Here is a 23844-nt window from a genome sequence, read left to right on the forward strand (position 1 = left end):
CCCCCACAACTCTGGGAGACGGAGGAGGGACCTATTGTCAAGTCATGCCTTCCCTACCTGTGACTGGCACAGACATTAGCCAATGGAACCGGAATAGGGCGCGCCGGCACCCCGCCCCCTGAGCGCCCCGCGGCCCCCGAGGCACCCTCTGGCCGTCTCCACCACGGCGACGGCCTGGGCGGACAGTGCGCCTTGCGCAGGCGCGGAGCCTAGACCTCGCTGCAGCCCCCATCGCCTCCGGGAGTCGCACCCAAGGAGTTCGCCTGCTGGCGCGTCAGTGCTCTCCCCCTCGTCTGCCCTCCCCGGTCCCCCCAGCACCCTACGCGCCCCGATGGCGGAGTTGCGGCCTAGCGGCGCCCCCGGCCCCACCGCGCCCCCGGCCCCTGGCCCTACTGCCCCTCCGGCCTTCGCCTCGCTCTTCCCCCCAGGACTGCACGCCATCTACGGAGAGTGCCGCCGCCTGTACCCAGACCAGCCGAACCCGCTCCAGGTTACCGCTATCGTCAAGTACTGGTACGTCTTGGGCCGCGCGGAGACCGACAGGGGCGGGCTGAGAAGGGTTAAAGCGCCGGGGGCGAAGTAATTTGCCAGGGAATTGGAGGGGAAAGGAGAATGGTTAAAGCACTTGGAAGAGGGCTTCCTGCTGTGAGGGAAGAAGTTAAGGCTCAAGTTAGGAATGGGGACAAAGGGGTTAACGAAGCCTGTGGGTAGCGAAGGGTTAGCAAGGGAGGGGAGGATGAAGGGTTAACTGGCATTAGAAGAATGGAGTGAATTGGGGGTGTCGGTAGAAGCTGAGGGGGCGACGGTTGGAGAGAGGGAACTGTAAACGTGGTGAAAGGAGGGGGCGCCTGGAGGGGGTCATAAGTGGGCGCGGGGAAGCCGAAGGGGGGCGGCTGAAGTGAGATGGGGGAGGCGAGGCGGAGCCTGAGGAGCATCTGAGAAGGCTTTGGAGCCGCGCGGCCGGAGGAGCTCGGAGGGCACGGGACTGCACAGGGTAGGGGCGGGTGTGGGTCTGTGGGTTAGGATGTGAGCGTTGAGCTTGTGAAGGGATGAGGGGGAGGTCTCATTTTGATACCTTCCGGATGAGCTAAGACATTCATATCAGTGCAGTGCTTTTGCGTTTGAAGTTTGATGGAGCAGCTTCTCCCGATCAATTTTCTGCTTACTCTGCACAGTTCTCTTTCTCCATGCAGAGCTTCCTCTGGCTCCGCGGCTGCTTTGGTCTAGGTCACTGGCTAGAACAGGGGCAGGCTGGGTCAGGGAGATCCATGGTTTGGCTCAGGATTGAAGGAGGCTGCCGTAAACGATGAAGATGTGGAATTTGGACGGGGAGGATCCTTCAGTGAGATATTAAGAGGAACTTTGTGGTCTGGAGCACCCAGATGTAGGCAACAGTTCCTCAGGGGAGCTGAGAGTAATCCCCAAGTAACTCTGTTAAGACCAGACCTATGTACACATCGACTGCCCCTGGGGAAGGAATGGTCTTTTCTAGTTTCCCATTCTTTTTGCAACCCGTTTCTTCGTGCCACCTCTGTTATGGGGACTCTTCTTCATGGTCTTTCTGAACTAAAAGTTGACTGAGAAACTAGTTGAATCTGTACAAAACCAGTTTCATGCAGGCACTGTATTAGATGAACCCCTTCATTGGCTCCTGAAAGACTGTTCAAGGCAGCCACTTGGGGTGTGACCAAAGGGGAGGTACCCCCGAAGGGGGAATGAGTAGAGTGGATGTCTTTACTGGTTACCTTTCTTTAGGGCTGAGTCTTTTCCCTCCATGACAACCACTTCTTCTGGAGATGGCAGGAGCTGGGTTGCCTAGGGCGGAGGCCAGCTCCCTATGTCTGTGGGAGGATGTAGAGAGGCTGACAGTGTGAAGGGCCTGGGGAGCAGCCACCTGCTCCGTGGGGAGAGCGGCAGGAGCAGCCTGCCTCTGTCTGGTAGCCAGGAGGAGGTGTGGCCAGCAGTACAGATCTCTCTGGCAGGCACGGTGTTCTTTGGTTGAGAGGAGTTTTTGAAGAGGTCTTCTGAGTAAAAAGCAGCTCTTGATAACTTAATCACCCATTTTAAACTTTTTATTTATTTTCATCTACAAATTATGGCAATTTTATTTCATTTTTGTCATTCTTTTACCATTTACTTCTTTTTCTTGACTTATTGCCATCTGGTATAATTTCCTTTCAGTACGTAAACTTTTTATTTTGTATTGGGGTATAGCCAATTAACAATGTTTGTGATAGAGTCAGGTGAACAGTGAAGGGACTCAGCCTTACATACACATATAGCCATTCTCCCCCGAGTTCCTCTCCCCTCCAGACTGCCACATAACATTGAGCAGAGTTCCATGTGCTATACAGTAGGTCTTTGTTGGTTTGTACCACTATATTTAAATATGTACAGTGATGGACTCTATTGGCATACTTCGTGAGAAAAAGGGGACCTGCCTCTGCCATGCTGTTTGTTCAGGCCTTGTTTGAGTATAAGGAGAAATCCCCTCTCAGACTTGGGCCACTGTTATTATGTCACCCAAGTGGACATAAAGGATAGAGTTGTAAAAGGGATTGAACATGGGCTTCCCTGATGGTCCAGTGGTTAAGACTCTGTGCTTCCACTGCAGGGGGTATGGGTTCGATTCCTGGTTGGGGAAGTTCTACAAACCATGAGGTGTGGCAAAAAAGAAAAAGGTATTGAACACATGCAAAGGACTAAGACTGGTTTGGGAATCTAATTTTTCCTCCATCTCCCTGTGAACCTTTTTTCCCATCTTGCTGCAAGTTTGTTAGCCAGGTCAGGACTTATCTTAAAAGATGGGCCAGCATCTAATGATGAATAAAGATGATTGTACAGCACTTTGTGAAATTAGAAATGCTGCCTGGATGCAGAAATAAATGAGAAGAAACAGCCCAGGGACTGGTTCTTTCTAAGATTCAGAAGGGGTTGCATAATTAAGTCCTGAAAGTGGTTCACTGATAAACCTTCACATTTAGGATCCTATAAGCCCTCTTCAATTTTCATAGCAGGATGACTGACTGAGGCTGCCTCAGTTTGGCTGTGGCCCAGGGTATGTTGAGATTCTTTTTTCTTGTGACAGAAGGATGACTTTCTTGACTAGTAGTCCCTAGCTAACCGGGACATCATGGCTGAAAGCTGAGGCTTTACTGGTCAGGGAGCTGAAGTAGAGCCAGTGCCTTGGGTCACTCTGGCAACTTCCCTGTGAAGTCAGGTGTTCAGGGACTTACACTGAGGGATGATCTGGGTCCTGGGATAGCATCTTTTTCCAAGTGCAAAATATGATGATTTTCCACGTACTCATCTGCTTCCTATCAGGTCTCCGAGTGAGTAGAACAGAACACTATGTACTTAGAGAAAAGGCTAATTTTGTCTGACTGTCGGTCCTTTTCTGCAGATGGAGTTTTGAGGTAAAGCCTCTCTCTTTGATGAAATGCCCTTTGGGAGACTTGGCCAGGGCTGTCAGGGTTGTGGTAGATGGGGAGCACAGAAGAGTGGACACAATTTTGCCCCTTGTTTCTGGAGGGACCTAGGCTGAAGGACGGGCAGGACTGGGACTCGGCAGCAGGGAGACTAGAGCAGATATGGAGCCTGTAATCATTCCCACCTGTTCCAGGGCTCTGCAGTTATCATGAGGTCCTTGCAGGGGTAGCCACCCTTTCTTTCTTCTTTTCCCCAACAAACTTTTCTAAATCCAAATGATTGTGGAATTAGTCGAGTGATTTACCCACTCACTCCAGTATTTGTGCCTGGAGAACTCCACGGACAGAGGAGCCTGGTATGCTACATTTCATGGGGTTGCATAGAGTCAGACATGACTGAGTGACTAACTTGGCAAAAGCAGAGTTAAGGAAAGCCATGGAGATTTATCCCTTTTCCTAATCCACTCCGTTGAGATTCTAAGCTATTTGTAGCGACTTTCTTGTAAGTCCTATAAATAACTTAGCATTTCCCAGCAGAGAATAAGGACTTCTGCAAAGGCAAATAATGTCCTGGCAAAAGAGGGTGAAACCAAACCTACTGGTTTTAAAAGTGTTACTGGCATGTTTGCTGGGATCACATACGTGTAACATCTTTTATTTGGTTGGTTGTGTTCTTTCAGCGTATAATCCCCAATGCCAAGTGTACCCCATCCTTGTCCCAGGGTCAAGCAAAGTTTTTGCAGTCTGTGGAACCGTCCGATGTCCAAGGCACCTCAAGTACAGGGTTTGGGGGCTCAATGCAGACTTCCTTGTGCTAATGGTTTCCATTTAGTCTGTCTCTCGACTCTACCACATTTCCCTCTCCATTCTGAAGAAAAGCAGGATTCTTTTAAAAAGATCACTAATTACTCAGCTAAAGGGACCCCTTCTTGAATTAAATCCTCAGAGTGAGCTAATGACTGAATCTCTTCCTCAGCTGCCTCTCTGTTGGAATTATGGGGAAGTCTAATGTGGTCCTCAGAGGCCCTGAATCATTTAATGTTCCAGCTCTACCTTTCAGGCAGCCGTCTCCCGGGATCATCTTGCAGTTGCAAGACCTCACAGCGCTCAGCCGGGCTCCTGCTGCAGTTCTCTGTGCAGAGCTAAGCTAGCCTAAGTTTGGCCTTTGTCACTTGCATGATAAAAGACCAGCTTTGGTCTGGGATGTTCAGGCTGGGGTCTGGAGGCATTGGGTCTGTTTAGAACAAACTATAATTAACATAGGGTACAATATGGTCTTTCAGGAATTAGCTCTCTAAGAGGCAGGAGTGGAGCCGAGCCTCTGCTTCCAGTAACAATGCCCATTGGAGATGCTCAGGATGGTCTTTCAACAGAGGCGCATTGATTGACTGATGCACTTCTTGCCTTGAAGCTTGGCGTGTTTACAGGCACCATGGAAGAGAGAGAATCCCTGCCAATCCCACTTGGGGTTGGTAACTTGAAACAGAAGGAAGTCAAAGGGAGCAATCAGTCTGTTTTATTTCTAAAAGAGGTTCTACCTGAGATAGGAGAAGGGAGCCTCTTGTGCTTGTGGAGCTGGGCTACCTTCAGCTGCCCATCCTTTGGTCTTACCCTAGAGAGGTGTGGCCCTCCCTTTAGTTCTCTTTTACCCCAGATTCATCCAGGATGGGGCCTGTAGGTTTGTAAGGCAGAGCCCTTTAGCTTCACATTGTCTGCTTTAAGGTTTACGCTGACATCCCTGTGTTTTGTCTTTTGCAGGTTGGGTGGCCCAGACCCCTTGGATTATGTTAGCATGTACAGGAATGTGGGGAGCCCCTCTGCCAACATCCCTGAGCACTGGCACTACATCAGCTTTGGCCTGAGCGATCTCTATGGCGACAACAGAGTCCATGAGTGAGTGTGTGCTCTTGCCTTCTATCTCCCTCTTCCCTAGCCTTGAGCCTTATTTCTGAGTTTTGTTTTGCTGGGAGTTTTACTTTCATTTTAGGTTTGAAGGATTCGTTAACAAAAGAAACCACTCATTACATACAAATAAATAATTTCAACTTTTAATAGATTAACTTAATTTCAATATACAGTCATTAGAAGGAAAAGAAATAAAAACAATAGAGAGAAGTAACAGCAAGTACATCACCAAATTAAGCCGACAACAACATCCAGACTTGAACAGTTCTGGGAAGTCCTGAATGATAGCAATCTGGAGTCCCAATTGGGAAAGGGTACTGAGCAGTGCATCCACCCCATGGGTGAGGCTTCATATTGCACTTTTGGGGGCTCCCGCTTATAATCCCAGACCGCAAACTGATATCATCATCAGTTTGCGCGCAAAAAGGCAGCTCTGATTTAACTTTTACAGTGGTGTTTGTTTCACCTTGTGAGTCACAAGACTTCTTAGACCCCGGGGGGCTGCTAGGCCTTTAGGGGCTTACGAGATCCGAGACCCACTCCCTTTCTACCTAAAGTGCCACCTGACTGACTGTGCCTGTTGCTTGGAACCTGGGCAGTGTCCATGCAGGTCAGAAGCAGGTCAGAGGTCCACTCTCCTGTTTCTGAAGCCTGCACAAGACTTCCTCTATTTTAATTTCCCTAGCAAAGTTTTCCTGAGCAGAGAGGATCACGTCATAGTCCCTTGAGTTTGGCATTTCTCACGTGGAACATCTGGGTTTCTGCCCTCTGCCTGTAGCTACTTGTGCTGATGTGGTCCAGATCAGGACCTGAGCTCTACTCATCTGGTGCAGAAGAGTGTCAATGATGAGAGAGAATTCCAAAACTGTTTCTTCAAGCTTGTTGTGATGTTTGAGCTCAGAGTACAGGCAGCATAGCTGTGACCCAAAAGTTGAGTTGATTCCTCTAGGTCTACTTCCTTTTCCCCCCTCTAGATTATTATAAAAATTTTAAAAGAAGCAAAGTTGAAATAGTTTTACGGTGAACAATCATATACCACTACCTGGATTCTACCATTAAGATTTTATTCTACTTGCTTTATCATGAATATGTACATCTCTGTTCCTCTGTGGATCTTACCTACTTCCTTTTTACCTCCAGTTATCTGTGCTCAGATCAGCTGCAGTACATTTTTTATCCTAGTCTATCTTCCATTTGCTGCCCTGTGACACTTCTCAATCCTACCTGCCTCCCCTACTTCCCTGTCTAATCACTGAATTTAAATACATTTTACTATTAAGTTAAACATCATCAACTGAAAAAAATAGCAGCAACAAAATAATAAAACCTAATAGTTGTTTGGAGAAGGAAATGGCAATCCACTCCAGGACTATTGCCTGGAAAATCCCATGGACAGAGGAGCCTGGTAGGCTACAGGCCATGGGGTTGCAAAGAGTCGGACACGACTGAGCTACTTCACTTCACTTCACTTCACTTCAATAGTTGTTGAGCATTAACTATTAATATGAGCCAAGTACTCTTCTAATCACTTTATATGTATATATATTAACTAATTTTCACCACAACCCTAAAATACTGGTAGGTTCTGATATTTGCCCCATTTTACTGTTGAGGAAACTGAGACACAAAGAGATTCTATAATTTGCTTAAGGTCACACAGATTGGAAGTGCTGAAACCAGGATTCTAACACAGGCAGTCAGGCAGTACTCTTAATGACTATACTCCATTGCCTCTTAAACAATTATATCATGTTCCCTAATAATTTTAAAATAATGTATAATAAAAAAAATGTTTCCATCTTTTGAGGGAAGGGTTCTTCAATTTTAATGTAGTTTTCCCTCCCCCTTATTAGTATGGTTAAGCAAGAGCCGATTTCTATTATATCTTTTCCTATTTTTTGCCTTGCATATTATCTTTTTATTGCCATCTTTCTGGTATCTTGGTGGTGGCTGCTTAGTGTGTATAAATTGAAAGAGTAGCCAGGCTCTTCCTGCCCTGCATCAGCATAAGAGGCTGATTCTGGAGATGATTCTGAAAAAGAAGATAATATTCTTTTTTTTTTTTTTGCTTTGTTTTAGTTCTTACTGTGTTTCATATCATTGTGTCGAATGCTTTACAATCTTATCAGGTCTTTTTGTTATCTCTGTTTGGTACATGAGGAAACTGAGTCCCTGGAGGGGTTGAATGAATTGTCAAAAGTCACACATCTAGGCTATAAAAGAGCTAGGATTGACTTGAGCTGTTCAGAGTCTGAGCTCTTAACCACTGGGCTATACCACCTCTCTGATCACAGGCTCAACTCAACTTCCTCTTCACTCTTGTTAAGCTTAGAGGCCCAGGCCCCATCTCCTCATTGATCACGTGTTGGGAGCAATGCCTGGGCCTGCCCTTTATAGCCTTCCAGACATATTCATTGCAGTGTCAGCAGAAGGCTTTGGGAACAGGGAATTAATCTTGCTTGAATCAAGACCCTGCATTACATTAATAATAATGGAGATAGAATAGCAAACAGATGCGGGAGTAAACGGACTGTGCTGGACTTTAATTTATATTTTTAATAAGAACCTGCAGAGGATATTTAGTGCCGCTAGCCTGTACCTTTTTGTTGACAGATTTATTCCAGTTAAAAAAAATACGGTTTTCTATGTGACCTAAATATTCTTACAGTCTACGCGCCACTGAGACATGAGTCCAAGGCCCGGGTGACATGAAGAACATAATTGAGAAGGTTCTATGTTTGAGGAAAGGCAACCTCTCAATTTGAAAAAGGGCCTTTCTTTGTTCAGCAGTACCCTTGTATATATGTGTCATTTCTATGTGATAAAACACTTTGATATTCAGATGTCATTCATGACAATGGTGAGACCTCCCTTTGGGCTTTTATCTTACCATTCAAGCTTAGGATTTTCTGGTATTAAACCTGTCATTGGAAGGACATGGGAGGGACGTTCTTAGATATTTACTGAGTTCTGGTCTATGTTGCAGAAGTCAAAAGTACCTTTGTAATTGGTCTTGTGCTGGTGTGACTGATCTCTTCTTGATCCTGGTAAGTTTCTTGAAGAAAAGTTTGCTTTTCCAAACATTTCATGTGGAGAGCCCTCTTTAAAACTGTTTCATGAATTTTCATGTAATTTAGCGCTTGAAACTGAGTTCAGAAAGGTGAGTGTTCTCTCACCCAACTTAAGTGCTAAGAGGTGTTGAATTGGAGTTATAACAAATGAATTTCTGGCAACAGGCTTTTTACACTGTCTTTTGACTTCTCATTCAGTGAAAAAAAGGGCAGAAGCCTCGGTTCGTTTATTCAGCATTCATCACGTGCTGAAGTTCTATTTTGCACTGGACGCAGATGTCTTAGGGATAAGATGTCTTGAGGATAATATGCCAAGGCAAAATTCCTGTCTCAAGGAGTACATGCTGTAGAGGGAGGATAAATGTACAGATACTGAATAAATAAATGCTATGATCTATGATGTGGAACATGATCTGGGAGCACAGTGGAGCAAGCGACTTGTTGTCGGGCTGCTGGATTGGAAGAAGCTCCAGGGAGGAAGTGAAGTTGGAGAGGAACCTTGTAGGAAGGGACTGGGGGGCATCTGCAGTCTGACACTCTTGGGCACAAACATTCACTTTGGGAACTAAGAGGAGCTTTCAAAATCTTCTAGCCCAGTATTTCCAAAATATGCTGCCTTCATAATTTTTGTCACCTATAGTGTATTACCTACTTTATGTTCTCTTTAAATGAATCTCCTTTTAAAAAACTGATATCTTTTTAAAAGTTAAATTACCTTGGTGGTCCAGTGGTTAGAACAGCAGAGGACATGGGTTCAGTCCCTGGTTGGGGAAAGTTCTCACACGCTGTGGCCAAAAAAAAAAAAGTTAAATCATTACCATATATGGGAAACCATTAGCACTTGCTATAATTTAAAGGTACTTATTAGAGTAAACATAGTGATAGCAAAGCAATGTTATTAAATTCTAGCTCAATTCTGGCCTGTCAGAGAAGAGTCTAAGCCTGAGGTCAGCTTTCTCTGTCCAAGAGATTAGTAAGTATGAGTGAAGTATTATGGCAGAAAGTGAAGAGGAGCTAAAAAGCCTCTTGATGAAAGTGAAAGAGGAGAGTGAAAAAGTTGGCTTAAAGCTCAACATTCAGAAAATGAAGATCATGGCATCTGGTCCCATCACTTCATGGGAAATAGATGTGGAAACAGTGTCAGACTTTATTTTTTTGGGCTCCAAAATCACTGCAGATGGTGATTGCAGCCATGAAATTAAAAGATGCTTACTCCTTGGAAGGAAAGTTATGACAAACTTAGATAGCACATTAAAAAGCAGAGATATTACTTTGCCAACAAAGGTCCATCTAGTCAAGGCTATGGTTTTTCCTGTGGTCATGTATGGATGTGAGAGTTGGACTGTGAAGAAAGCTGAGTGCTGAAGAATTGATGCTTTTGAACTGTGGTGTTGGAGAAGACTCTTGAGAGTCCCTTGGACTGCAAGGAGATCCAACCAGGCCATCCTAAAGGAGATCAGTCCTGGGTGTTCATTGGAAGGACTGATGCTAAAGCTGAAACTCCAATACTTTGGCCACCTCATGTGAAGAGTTGACTCATTGGAAAAGACCCTGATGCTGGGAGGGATTGGGGGCAGGAGGAAAAGGGGACGGCAGAGGATGAGATGGCTGGATGGCATCACCGACTCAATGGACATGAGTTTGAGTGAACTCCAGGAGTTGGTGATGGACAGGGAGGCCTGGCATGCTGCAATTCATGGGGTTGCAAAGAGTCAGACACGACTGAGCTACTGAACTGAACTGAACACCAAATTGAACCTGGCCATAGGTATGATTAGAAAAGTTGAAAGACAATTGAGAAAAGAATTTTTTAAAAAAGTATTATTTAGTCACAGACAAATGGGAAACACTGATTTAGTCCCTCTCTCTTAATTGTGCAATTGAGAAAGTACAGTAGCCTACCAAAGACTACAGCAAGTTAATGTCTCCTGACCTGTTAGCAGCAGGGTCTCCTTACATCTAAAATGTTCTGTGTAACAAGGTCCTGCTGTATAGCTCAGGGAACTATATTCAATATCCTGTAATAAACCATAATGAAAAAGAATATATGTGTATGACTGAATCACTTTGCTGCCCACCAGAAACTAACACAACAATGTAAATCAACTCTACTTCAATTTTTTTACAAAAGTGTGAAAAGTAAAAAATTAAAATGTTCTGTGTGTTCTCTCCTGACTGGGGAGAAAGGAATATGTACAAGGCATTGTTTGTCTTTAAGGTAATAATATAAGCAAACTTTTTTTTCTTTTTAGTTTTGACTATATTCTAGAGTAGTGCTAAGTTCTTTGTATTATCCTTATAGTAATTATATGACATAAGGAATTCTTATTACCTCTTGCTCATAGATATAGAAATTTACACTTAGAGAACTTATTGCACATGTAGTAAATTAGTAATCAGTTCTAGCAACCCCAAAGCCTGTGTTCTTAGCTATTGTTCTGTATTGCTTTTCCATTTTAATCAGTCAACGACATTTATTAAATGCCTACTGTGTACCTCTTCCCATTAAGGTCTTATTTTATCCTCATAGCTTATGGAGGACAGGGACAGAATAGGCAGAAGCCCAGGGGGTGGGGGTCCCCTGGGTTTCTTCTTGCTCCTGGCAGGCTTTCTTCAGTGAGCAAGAGGGGAGCTGAACCCTGGTAGCCCTGAGAGGGGTGAACAGCAAACTGATTGGATGAGCCCTGGGTTGGCCAGTTCCCTCCAAGTTCTTTCCCCGTTCACATTCACTAAAAAAACAGGACAAGAGAGCACTTGTTTGAATTAAAAGGTTCTCAAGAGGCTGTTTCTAAAGTTGGAGAGCTGGAACAAGTTCCACCTCGGGGCAGCCACATGGGAGATGGACGTGCTTTTCTAGGAACCCTAAGGCCACCCCCAGCTGATTTCAGTGGCCAAGACTGTCCTGGTCCCCCCACCCCCAACCCTCCCAGCTTGAGAGGTGTGAGACAGCTGAGCTTCAGCTGCCAAATGCCTGTCGGAAGCCTGCAGCTCTGGCTCTTCTTTTTGTGGCCAGGCAGCTGCGGACTGGAATGTGGGGCTTTGCAGGGCTGTGGAAGAAGTGGCTTCAGCACCCCTCTCCGTGGGAATTTCTGGCTGTCCCTGGTCCTGCCAGCAGTCCCAACAGGACCCAGGCTACAGGGGCTCTGACTGAGGCGCAGGAGGCTGGCTAGTTTCCGAGTGTGTTTGTGATCTCAGGCAGACTTCCCTGGTGGGATTCCACTGGGCAGGTCATCTGCTGTTCATGCCGGGCTGGTTCCAAAGCCAGCCTTTGTGTGGTGTTGGCTTGCAGGCTGGCAGCTCCAGAGGGCAGAGCCCACACCGCGACGCTACCTCCATGGTTGGTCTGGGCTCTGCCCCACAGACCCTGGCTTCTTGGCAGATGTGTCATAAAGTAGAGAGGTGTTCTCTCACCCCAGGGGCCTGGAGCTGCTGCTTACTGGCTCCCCATGGCTGCCTCTGCTGGGCTGGTGGAGAACCTTCTCTTCCCTTTGGGTTTCTCCCATCTGGGCTCTGCACCGAATGAATTATTTATTAAAACACTGGATACAGATTAACTTTTCCACTTGTTGTTTTGTGTGGCCTTGGTCCCCTGCAGTTGGGAAATGCTCATTTTCCTCTCTCAGAACTTGGTTGGCAGGAACTTTTTAACATGCCATTTCATCCCCTGGGGTTTCCAGTGGAGATTCTGCTTGTTGCCATAACATACCTGTTCTGGGAGTGCAGGTCCTCTACTAGTTGGCCTTTGCTTTCTTCCCAGGGCTCTCCAGAGGCTGACAACTGGATTGCCTCTCTAGACACCCACAGATGGCAGGCCCTCTCCCTGGCTGGGCACAGCAGGCTGAGGAAATCCTTTGCAAGTTCACTGGAAGGCAGGCCTTGTTGATGCTTTGGTTCCTCTCTCTGTCTTTCATCTCAGAGGTGGTTAGTTTCAGTATGACCGTGTGAAATGGTGATGTTCTCTGCTAAGGGCAGGGGACCTGGGCTATTGGTCTTGGCCCAGGAATGGGCAAAAGGGCCAGCAGTAGGAATAGAGCTCTCCCTGAGGCAGAAACTACTGCTCTGGGCTGAATTTCAGGCCCCGGATCTTGAATTATAAAACTTTGAGAATTCCTTTTCTTTTGTAACCACGGAAGACCTGAGGCATTGTGGGGTTCTTAGCAGATCTGTGTGGGGCTGTGGCTTTATCCTCTGTAAAGCATTTCACTTGCAACATGGATTCTCTCTGCCTTCATGGTGTAAAGATTCTAAATTTTCCAGTTCAAGGAGTCCTTCAGTAAGGGGGCAGTTGGGAAGAGATTCCTTGAGCTGGCCCAGTCAAACTGACTGAACAGTCCTAGAGGCCTGATTAATCTGGGGTGACTGCCAGGCTGGTGTGGTGCCAGGTTGGTCAGCATTGGGAAGTTTCCTCTTTCTGCAGGGAGAGGGGAAGAAACTTGGAAGCCCTTATGGGTTTGATATGATCAGATCTCAAAGTCCCAGCATTCTTCTCTGCTAGCACATGATTTTCGACTCCCATCTTCCATGCCGCAGTTTTTCCCAACTATGCTGGTCCTCACACCTGCCATGTTCTGGGTCTGGGTTTGCCAGCATCTCCCTTGCCCAGTATTCTGACTCAGAGAGCCTGACTCAGGACTCTGGTCTTTGGCTCCTAAATTCATTCCTCTGTCCTGCCTCTTGGGTCTCCCAGTCAACTACATTTCCTGTTTTCAGTAGCTCTGTTCTGCTGTCTGGTCCTCAGATGTGTGTGGAGAGGTCTTGTCCTCACTGACCTGAGCCCCCTGGGAGTGGGCCCCCATCCCTGCACATCCCTTTGCAGCTTGCTAACCTGCCTGCTGAGCTCTCCACAGAGCACCAGGCTGTGCAGCACACTCCAACAGCAGAGCTGCACTGAGTCCCAACAATGGCAGAATGGACTTCTCCAGGTGGCTCAGTGGTAAAGAATCCACCTGCCAATGCAGGAGACATGCGTTCCATTGCTGGGTCAGGAAGATCCCCTGGAGAAGGAAATGGTTACCCACTCCAGTATTCTTGCCTGGGAAGTCCCATGGACAGAGGATGCTGGTGGGCTACAGTCCATGGGGTCACAAGAGTTGGACACAACTGAGTGACTAAACAACAAGAACAACAGGCAGAACACTGGAGAAGGTGATGTGTTTGGGTAGTGGTGGAGATCAATGAAAAGTCATACTTAGCTCCTGTCCTTGAAATACCCAATGTATATACTTGGTAAGAGTTGCAGAGTCCCTGGGAAAGAGGCAACAGTGAGAATTAGGGCTAGGAGGAGCTTTTGGCTTTACTTGACTCTGAGGCTTTGCGACTGTCTCCCCTCACCCTGTAGTCTTCAGTGCTTCAAGAATCTTAAACCATGTAATGATAATTGTAGCTCCTACTGTGTGCAAGGCACTCTTCTAAGTGTTTTATATAAACTCGTTGAATCCTCACAATGGCTCTTTGTGGTAGGTATTATTAAGCTTATTTTACAAGGAAACTGAAGCACAGAGATGTTAGAGAACTTATCCACCCAGCAAGGGAATGCTGGAGCTGGGCCATCAACCCAGGCAATTTGGCTCCAGCAGCCCTCACCCTTTCCTTCCTCCACCTACGGGGAGTGTGGTGGGAGGTCCCCCTCAGACCACTATTACTATCATGCACCGCAGTTCAAAGGTATCTTGGATTAATGGAGTGTGACTAGGGAAGCAGGAAGTGCTTTGCAGGGGAAATGTTGACCTGGGTATTGAAGCAAGTTTGTAATGAAAGAGTCCTGCCAGGGAATGGCAAGGGGGTAGGTGACAGGATCCTTTGTCAAATTTAAGTCAAGGCTTCTGCAGCCTTACTGTAACCATTTTTAGTAGGTTTCCAGCAAAGTTTGGGACTCCTAAGAACACAAAGTTGATGCTTCTGACTTGGATGTCGGGTTCACATGGTCGTGCTTCCTGTGTGGTCAGGGATGTGCCCAGCATTCCAGTAGCGCAGAGGATATCTTGCATAGAATGTGTGGACTGTCTGATCATTCTTTCTGGGGAGAGGGTATAGAAATGAGGAACACTTCAAAGCCAGGAGTATTCATACCTTCTAGCTGAGGTATCTGTAGTGTCAACATGGGAAGGATTTTTGGTCTGAAATGAAGTTGTCTTATCACTCTGCAGAGGATATATTTTTCCTCTGTCATTGTATTCAATACAAACTGTCGTATCACTTTTTAAAACATCTTAATCTCTATAATTTTTTTTAAATTAATAGGCTTTATATTTTAAAGCAGTTTTAGGTTTGAAGAAAATTGAATAGTCCAAAGAGTTCTCATATACCCCTTCTTGCCTCTGCATGTAATTTCCCTGTTACTAAATTTCTTTTGTTAGTGTGGGATATTTGTTACAATGGATGATCCAGTATGGATACATTATTACTAGCTAATGCCCTCTAGTTTCCATTAGGGTTCATTCTTTTTGTTATATAGTTCTGTGGGTTTTGACAAATATATATCCTGTATCCACCCTTAGAGTATCTTATACAGAATAGTTTCACTGCCCCCAAATGCCCTGTGCTTTGCCTTTCTATCCCTTCTTCCCTCCTCCCAGACCTCTGACAACCAGTGATTGTTTTCCTCTTTAGTTTTACCTTTTTTGAAAAAGCAAGAGAGTTCCAGAAAAACATCTATTTCTGCTTTATTGACTATGGCAAAGCCTTTGACTGTGTGGATCACAATAAACTGTGGAAAATTCTGAAAGAGATGGGAATACCAGACCACCTGACCTGCCTCTTGAGAAATCTGTATGCAGGTCCAGAAGCAACAGTTAGAACTGGACATGAAACAAGAGACTGGTTCCAAATAGGAAAAGGAGTACGTCAAGGCTGTATATTGTCACCCTGTTTATTTAACTTATATGCAGAGTACATCATGAGAAACGCTGGGCTGGAAGAAGAACAAGCTGGAATCAAGATTGCCGGGAGCAATATCAATAACCTCAGACATGCAGATGACACCACCCTTATGGCAGAAAGTGAAGAACTAAAGGGCCTCTTGATGAAAGTGAAAGAGGAGAGTGAAAAAGTTGGCTTAAAGCTCAATATTCAGAAAACTAAGATCATGGCATCTGGTCCCATCATTTCATGGCAAATAGATGGGGAAACAGTGGCTGACTTTATTTTTCTGGGCTCCAGAATCACTGCAGATGGTGATTACAGCCATGAAATTAAAAGATGCTTACTCCTTGGAAGGAAAGTTATGACCAACCTAGACAGCATATTAAAAAGCAGAGGCATTACTTTGTCAACAAAGGTCTGTCTAGTCAAGGCTATGGTTTTTCCAGTGGTCACGTATGGATGTGAGAGTTGGACTGTGAAGAAAGCTGAGCACCGAAGAATTGATGCTTTTGAACTGTGGTGTTGGAGAAGACTCTTGAGAGTCCCTTGGACTGCAAGGAGATCCAACCAGTCCATCCTAAAGAAGATCAGTCTTGGGTGTTCACTGGAAGGACTGATGCTGAAGCTGAAACTCCAATACTTTGGCCACCTGATGCTAAGGGCTGACTTATTTGAAAAGACCCTGATGCTGGGAAAGATTGAGGGCAGGAGGAGAAGGGGATTACAGAGGATGAGATGGTTGGATGGCATCACTGACTCAATGGAAATGAGTTTGTGTCAACTCCAGGAGTTGGTGATGGACAGGGAGGCCTGGCGTGCTGCGGTTCATGGGGTCGCAAAGAGTTGGACACGACTGAGCGACTGAACTGAACTGAAATGTCATGTAGTTGGATTCATACAGCATATAGCCTTTTCAGATTGACTTCTTTCACTAAGCAGTATGCATTTAAGGGTCCTTCATGTCTTTTTGTGACTTTATAGCTTATTTGTTTTTATCACTGAACAATATTCCATTGTGTATATATACCATAGTTTATCCACTCACTTATTGAAGGACATCTTAATTGCTTCCAGTTTTTGGCAATTTTTAATAAAGCTGCCATAAACATTCATATGTGAGTTTTCTGTGGACATAAGTTTTCAACTCATTTGGGTAAAATTGCTGGATCACATGGTAAGACTATGTTTAGTTTTACAAGGAACTATGAAACTGTCTTCCAAAGTGGCTGTACCATTTTGCATTCCTGTCAGCAATGAATAAGAATTTCTCTTATTCTGTGTCCTCTCCAGCATTTGGTGTTGTCAGTTTTTTGGATCTTAGCCATTCTAACAGGGATGGTAGTGGTATCTCATTGGTATCTTAGTTTGTAATTCCCCAGTGACACATGATGTTGAGCATCTTTTTATATGCTTATCTGCCACCTGTATCTCTCTCTATGAATGTGTTAGTTGCTAAGTCGTGCCTGACTCTTTGTGATCCCATGGACCCTAGCCCACCAGGGTCCATGGAATTCTCTAGGCAAGAATACTGAGTGGATAGCCATTCCCTTCTCCAGGAGATCTTCCCCACCCAGGGATCAAACCTGGGTCTCCTGCATTTCAGGCAGATTCTTTACCATCTGAGCCACCAGGAAAGCCTGTATTTCTTCTCTGGTCATATATATTTGGTTTTGTTCTTCACCTTCTCTCCTTCCCCATTTTACCTCTGACCACAAACTCCTTTTTCTCACATCATGGGTGCAGACAGTGTTTTCTGGTATATTTTTCTTTTGGTCACTTCTCAAGCCATTAAGTGAGTTAATTCCCTTGAATAGGAGCTGGCTCCACATCTGAGGGCTTTCCAGGTGGTGCTAGTGAGTGGTAAAGAACCCGCCTGCCAATACAGGAACCACAGGAGACGGGGGTTTGATCCCTGGGTCGGGAAGATCCCCTGGAGGAGGGTGTGGCAACCCACTCCAGTGTTCTTGCCTGGCAAATCCCATGGACAGAGGAGCCTGGTGGGCTACAGTCCAAGGGTTGCAAAGAGTTGAACATGCCTGAGCAACTGAACACATACGCACACCACATCTGACTCCTCCATCTCTCTGGTTTTTAACTGGGGCTGGCCCAGTGTTCTGTACCTTCTTTTCCCTAGTGATACCTTCTTTTCCCTGGTGTCTTTTTACAAAGTCTGTAGCTGGTATTGGGTAGGCTGATAGCCTGCAACTTCAATCCCAAGGTTCAAGATTGATTTGCCCTCCGGTACAGATACTACTACAAAGACTGGAGTACAAACTTGCCCACAGCAGACCCTGGCAAACTTAATCTCACCTTAGATGAGAAATGAGTATACCAGGTTCCTTGAGGCCCCAGCCAGACCTCAAACTCTCTTAGTTGAACCAGCATCAAGAAGACTCTTTTAAAGTCCAAAACTTTCCTGTTCCATTCATTATTGTTGTCACTTTTGAGTTACAAATTCACTTTTTTTTTTCAATTGAACCATTTTACCAAAAAATGTTGGAATTAAAGAAGGAAGAAAAGAAACCGTTCATAATCCTATCACTTTTTGTTTGCAATCCTACGTCTGTCCTCATTATGACTGCTGTGAACAGTTCATTGTGAATGATGCTGTGCCCAGATAATGCAAGGATTCTGTCTTGTGTGAGTTTCTCAGTTTGAGGTTAACATCTTCCAAGGCTTCCTTGCTACTGCTACTGCTGCTAAGTCGCTTCAGTCGTGTCCGACTCTGTGCGACCCCAAAGATGGAAGCCCACCAGGCTCCCCCGTCCCTGAGATTCTCTAGGCAAGAACACTGGAGTGGGCCACCATTTCCTTCTCCAATGCGTGAGAGGGAAAAGTGAAAGTGAGGTCACTCAGTCATGTCCGACTCTTAGCGACTCCATGAACTGCAGCCTACCAGGCTCCGCCGTCCATGGGATTTTCCAGGCAAGAGTACTGGAGTGGGGTGCCATTGCCTTCTCTAAGGCTTCCCTAGTACCTGGCTTATGCTGTTTTATAAATTCACCTGGGCCATGGCTGCTTAAACTTCCAATTTCTAAAAACAACACTTTTGCTTGAGATGATGGCTCCTACCCATTGTTGGGTTACATTAACTCCGTCCATTAATTTTACTGCTTGACTTCTCACAGAAGTGAAGAGTAGAGCTGAGGTCTGTGTGTATCAACTGTGCTGGCGACCTTCTTAATGCAAATCACCCTGCATGGTGGTGGTAGTCTTGAGAGTGTGTGTTGTTCTTTTTGTTGTGTGCCCCTTTGGAAGTTGATCAGCAGTTAGATTCTATGATCATTGTCACCTGGAAATTAAGCACCACAAGCCTCCTTGTCTCTCCCTTACTTGGGTGTGTGGATACAGAAGACTGAGACTGACCTTACAGAGTACCCTAGGGTGTCAGTACCCAAGGTACTGATGACACATTCTCAGAGATAGGTAAGATCCTTTTCAGGTAATTACCTGAAATAAATGGGCTACTGTTTAGGACCCTGGAGGCTTTCTGCCATACATAGGAATCAAATCAATAACATAATAATACTCTTGTGTTGCAGCGAGATCTGATCAGTGGCTCTAGGAGAAAGGATGGTCTGTTGTCCTTTCCTGGCACTGGGTTTACCAGGTGATGGCTGGGCACACTTAGTTCTCATCCAACATTAATCACTGGCCACTCTTGTTTGCTTGGAGGGTCAGCCATTCACTCATTACAGAGATAGTCACTGCTGGGATAGTTGTGGGCATGAGGTATGTAGTAATGAAAAGGATACTCCTGGTCTGGTCTTGTCTTCATGGAACCTCCAGTCTTTTGGCTGAAGCATCCTTGAGCAGGAAAAGTGTGGGAAGGTGGACTTGTTACAGCCTCAGAACCTTAGGTATCAAACAGAGCCTCCCTGCCTCCTTTTCTCGGAGAAGGCAATGGCACCACACTCCAGCACTCTTGCCTGGCAAATCCCATGGATAGAGGAGCCTGGTTGGCTGCAGTCCATGGGGTCGCTAGGAGTTGGACAGGACTGAGTGACTTCACTTTCACTTTTCACTCTCATGCATTGGAGAAGGAAATGGCAACCCCCTCCAGTGTTCTTGCCTGGAGGATCCCAGGGACAGGGGAGCCTTGTAGGCTGCCGTCTATGGGGTCGCACAGAGTCGGACACGACTGAAGCGACTTAGCAGCAGCAGCAGCCTCCTTTTCTGCAGTCTGTCCCTTGAGGCCTAGAGGGGGGCTCTTTGTGAGCAGGAGTCCTGAAGCTCAGAAATGAGGCCAGGCCTTTGTTCTTGGCTCGGCCAGTTGCTCATCTGTAAGTGAGAATGTGGATTCATAGCAGTTACTCAGAGAGATGTGGTTCACTAGACTCTAGGCCCTTAACTAGCAGGTTAGTATAAATTGGTGGCCTCTAAAGATCCTTTACCTTCCTACTCCCTCCCCCATTACTCAGGCTTCTTGAGACCCGTCATAGAACCAGCTTTGCTGCAATAAGGCCAATCAAGGAGATATTTTTGTTATTCCAGTGCTGACCTCCATGTGATGCCTGGAGGTACTTGGAGGCTTGCCTCTGCTACCAGTTTCCCTGACTCTGATCTCCCCTTTCAGCATGAGGTGAGGAGCTCAGGAGCCATGCCTGTGGAGGGGGCTAATGAAGGGTAACTAGCAGAGAATGGAGCCTGGCCCAGGCTCCCAGTCCCAGGGGGTCAAGCTGGCTGGCTGCACTCTCTGACTGTGATGGATTTGACTCCTAAATGCTTCTGAAAAGCTTGTTTGGTTTGAGGAAAAAACTTAGTGAAATCCGACAGACAACACCATGGCTTGTCCTAACCCCTTCTCCTTCCTGACCTAGCTTTTTCAGTATATCAGATTGCAGACATGCTGGATTCCTGCCCTCCTGGAGCCAGTCTGGCAATTTTTCATTCCTATAGCCATGGGTTTTGCACAGAGAAAAGGCCCAGAAGGAAGACAGTGGCTGAGCAGGGAGCCTTTGAGGTTGGAGCTTTACAGGAGCTTTGCTACTGTAGAGCCCTTAGTCCGATCCCAGCTCTGTGGTTGATGGCAATGTTCATACCATATCCCTCCCTGCCATCCAGTGACCTCCTGTCTCAGTAATAGCCAAAGGCTATTGCCACCAAGATTCTTTAATCCACCTCATCCCCTGCTGTTCTCCTTCCTCATTCTGTTCTTGCAAAACCAGGCATTCTGCTGCCTCAGGGCCTTTGTACCTGCTCTCCCCATGTTTAGAAAGCTCTATTCTCAGATAGCTTCATGCCCTACTCCCTCATCTCCTTAGGTCTTTCCTCAAATATCACCTTTTAGTGAGGCCTTACCTGACCTCCTTACTTAGGATGGAAACCCTGAGCCCCCTCCATGAAACACTATCACCCTTTCCTGCTTAATTTTTTTAAAGCACTTATCACCATTTACCTTATTTTATTTAATTGGCTTGTTTGTTGTCTGTCTGCCCTTCTTCCCACTAGAATGTAAGCTCCCCTAGGGTAAGGATGTACATCTGCTTTATGCATTGATGTTTCCCCAGTATATCAACAAATATTTGTTGAGTGAATGAGTAAGTGAAAAATTTAAAAACCTTGCTTTGGGGTTTCTCTGGTATTGGGAAAGCATTCTCACAGCAGAGTCAAAGAATTCTTCTGGCCCAGCACCAAGTCTGAGCATTTAGCTCATGCAGGGAGATTTCTTCAGTTTGGACCTATGTACTCATAATGGGGTTGATGCTCCATGGGGATTTTCATAAGAGTCAAAAGCCTTTCTTTGGGAGGAGGTGTGTGATTTCAGTAGAAATGCTGGAACCTTGCTTTATTGGGGTGCGGGAGAACCTCTAGCACCTGGCATGGTACTTGGTGTATAATAAGCCCATTATTGGCTTCCTGAAGTGTTTAGTGCACTTTATGTTTTAAATGCTGGGGATATCATAGGAGCAAGACAGGTAGGGTTTCTGTTCTCATGGATTTTACATTTTAATAGGAAAAAAAACCCGTTAAAAAGTTTTAGGTAATGCAAGTACTGTGTTGAAAATAAAGCAGAGATGATGTGCTGGAGATATCCAGGTAGAAATTGGGGTTGAGGTAGCTGGAGAGGTTACATTTAGCAGGTAATCAGTAATGGCTTCCTTGAAGACACAGCATTTGAACTGAGAGCTCAGAGACAAAGTAGCAACCAGGTTGCCACCCCCTGCAACTCGAGGGGCACCATTCATATTATTCTGTGCAATTTGTGCTCCCTGGAGTTGTATGATGCTCTGGTCACTCAATTATGTGAAGATTGTAGGCAGTGAAAATTGGCTATTTCAGAGGCCCTGTGTAGTAAGGACCTTGACATGTTCAGGGAACAAAAAGAAGGCCAGTATACTTGGGGCTTGGTAAGAAGAGCACAGTGGAGCCAGATGAGGTTGGAGAGTTTGAAGGCAATACAAAGAATGTGACATTCAACAGATTATCTATTATCTGTTGATGAGGGGAGCAAAGGGATGATGTGATGGGGCAGAGGTTTCAGGAAGCTTTTCCAGTAACGTAGGAAGTCAGCACTGGTGTGAAGTCAAGAGAACAGAGCTGAGTGATGGTTTTATTTCCCTAAAAAGGAAACATCTGCACATTGACTCCAAGGAAATGCCATTAAGATATTTGAGTCTGACTTTGGTAGTGACTGAGAGGAAAGCTCATTGCTTTTTAATACTGTCTTATCTTGTTTGTCATTGAATATCTCAGCCTGATTATTTCTTTGGACAGCAGTGGGAATACTACTACTGTTTAGCATTTGCTCAGCTGTGACACTTTGTGCCCACGTACAGAACACACAATAAGTACAGTCCTTGCTCTTGGGGAATGGAGTGCAAGAAGATTTGTTCCTTCCCATTACCCTCTTTCAGGTGTCTCGATCTGGGGTTTCTGACTTCCCAGAGTCCTGGAGGCAAGTGGGTGAATAGAAAGTCCTTGGGCAGAATACCCTGGCTCTTTGGGTTTGCAAGAAGCCCCAGGCTGTACACCTGTGTGCAGACAGAGTCTTGCTTCCTAAATCCGACTGTGATCTTGCCGCTGTCGGCCTAGCCTTTTTTTTTTTTTCTTAATTAAAAAAAAAATCTTAGTATAGATGCTGCTTTAGCCCAAAGCCTAGAGTGGGGGCTGTCCTAGTGATGCCAAGTAACTCAAGCACCAAGCTCGTCTTTGGCCTAGAATTCCTATAGAACACCGAGTGGGCTTGGAATCCCTCTGGGGACTGACCTTTGAGTTCTTTGGTGGTGGCTGGGAGTAGAGGGGAGAAGGTATAGTTGATCTCCACTAGGGGAGGATGAACTCTCAGCTTTTGCCATCTTGCAGAGAAAGGGTCTGCTGCTCTTGGCTCCGTGCTTTTCTTAGATTCAGTTCTCAGGCTGGGAGGCTGATTGCTCACTGAAAGCCTGGGATAGAATTAAACCACCCTGAGCGTTGGGAGCCAGGTAGATTGTTTAGCTGGGTTCTCAGCTGAATCAGCCTGGGAGCTACTGTTTTTAAACCTGAGGAATGCTGTGGGAACATGCTAGTTGACTCCCAGCAAGGGATCCGAGGAAACATCTACTTGAGTGAGGCAAATGCATTCCATGAGTCTGGTTGGATGGCACGAAGCAGAAAGAGCATCTGCTACTCAGAGTTCAAGCTGAGAGGTGGCTGCCCTGCACCGTAGCCTCATTAGAATCCCAGCTCAGCATAAGGTGCAGAGTCTCGACTGATACAGTTTTTTTTTCTTTCTTTTTTACTTTCTTTAAGATTGTGCAAAATTAACATGATATAGCTGGAAGTGTTTAAAAAAAACACAGCTATGTCAGAATATTACCATATAGACATTGGAAAAGAATTTTACAAAGTTTTATTACCTCATTTAGTCCTTGTGTAGTCACCAAACACGATTTCAAAATAGATCATGATGTATCAGTACTTGTGAACTGTTCAAAATGAAAACATAATCTTTGCAAATGTTTAGTTTGTAATTGTTCACTGAATTCTGTTGTAACGGCTGTCACTCAAAGCATGGAAGCAGCCAGGAAGACTCTTGGGCATGGTTTGAGGAATCCAAGGTCAGGAACTTGGGCAAAGTTGGAAGATCCAGCACCTCTTGAAAGATGGGGCTGGTTAAGCTTCAGAGTCTAGAAGGTAGGGAAGCTGGAAGCGTCTGCTGCTATTCTCAGGAAGAAGTGATAAACGGGACTGCTTCTGCGGAGCACCAAGTAAGGGAAGGTTGACTACTAGCTTCTCTGTATGGGTATTTGCTAGTGCTGGACACTGTGCCACCCACCAAAAGCCTCCCAGCTGCCCTATGAAGTCAATATTCTTATTCCAGTTTAACAGATGAGGAAACTCCAGGGCATGTGGAAATTAACTTGCCCAAGGGTCAGCTGGAAAGTGGTGGAGCTGGGCTTTGTGTCTTGTCTATGTCACTGGACTCTTCTCTAGCATCTTATTAGGACCATAAAGTGGGATGAATTTTTGCAGTTGCTGCCCCGAGTCCACCTTGGGACCTCCAAAGGGTTCAAGGAGCCCGAGACTGAGACTGTCTTGTGTTCCCCATCCTCACTTCCCAGCCTCCCTGCCCTGCTGGCAGGCTCACTCTGCCTAAG

At 45.7% G+C, this 23844-nt stretch overlaps 1 protein-coding gene across 1 annotated transcript in view; it reads left to right on the forward strand.

Annotated features, from left to right (window-relative positions):
- Positions 1-218: 218 nt before the first annotated feature.
- SUFU (SUFU negative regulator of hedgehog signaling) overlaps positions 219-23844 on the forward strand; it is a gene marked incomplete in the record, with an annotated part of 139474 nt that continues 115848 nt past the window's right edge. The window contains 2 exon segments of the mRNA NM_001098083.2: positions 219-513; positions 5187-5319. Of these exon segments, the coding sequence (NP_001091552.1) occupies positions 332-513; positions 5187-5319 (315 nt within the window).

Source organism: Bos taurus, chromosome 26, assembly GCF_002263795.3.
Source record: "Bos taurus isolate L1 Dominette 01449 registration number 42190680 breed Hereford chromosome 26, ARS-UCD2.0, whole genome shotgun sequence".
NCBI classification, from domain to species: domain Eukaryota; kingdom Metazoa; phylum Chordata; class Mammalia; order Artiodactyla; family Bovidae; genus Bos; species Bos taurus.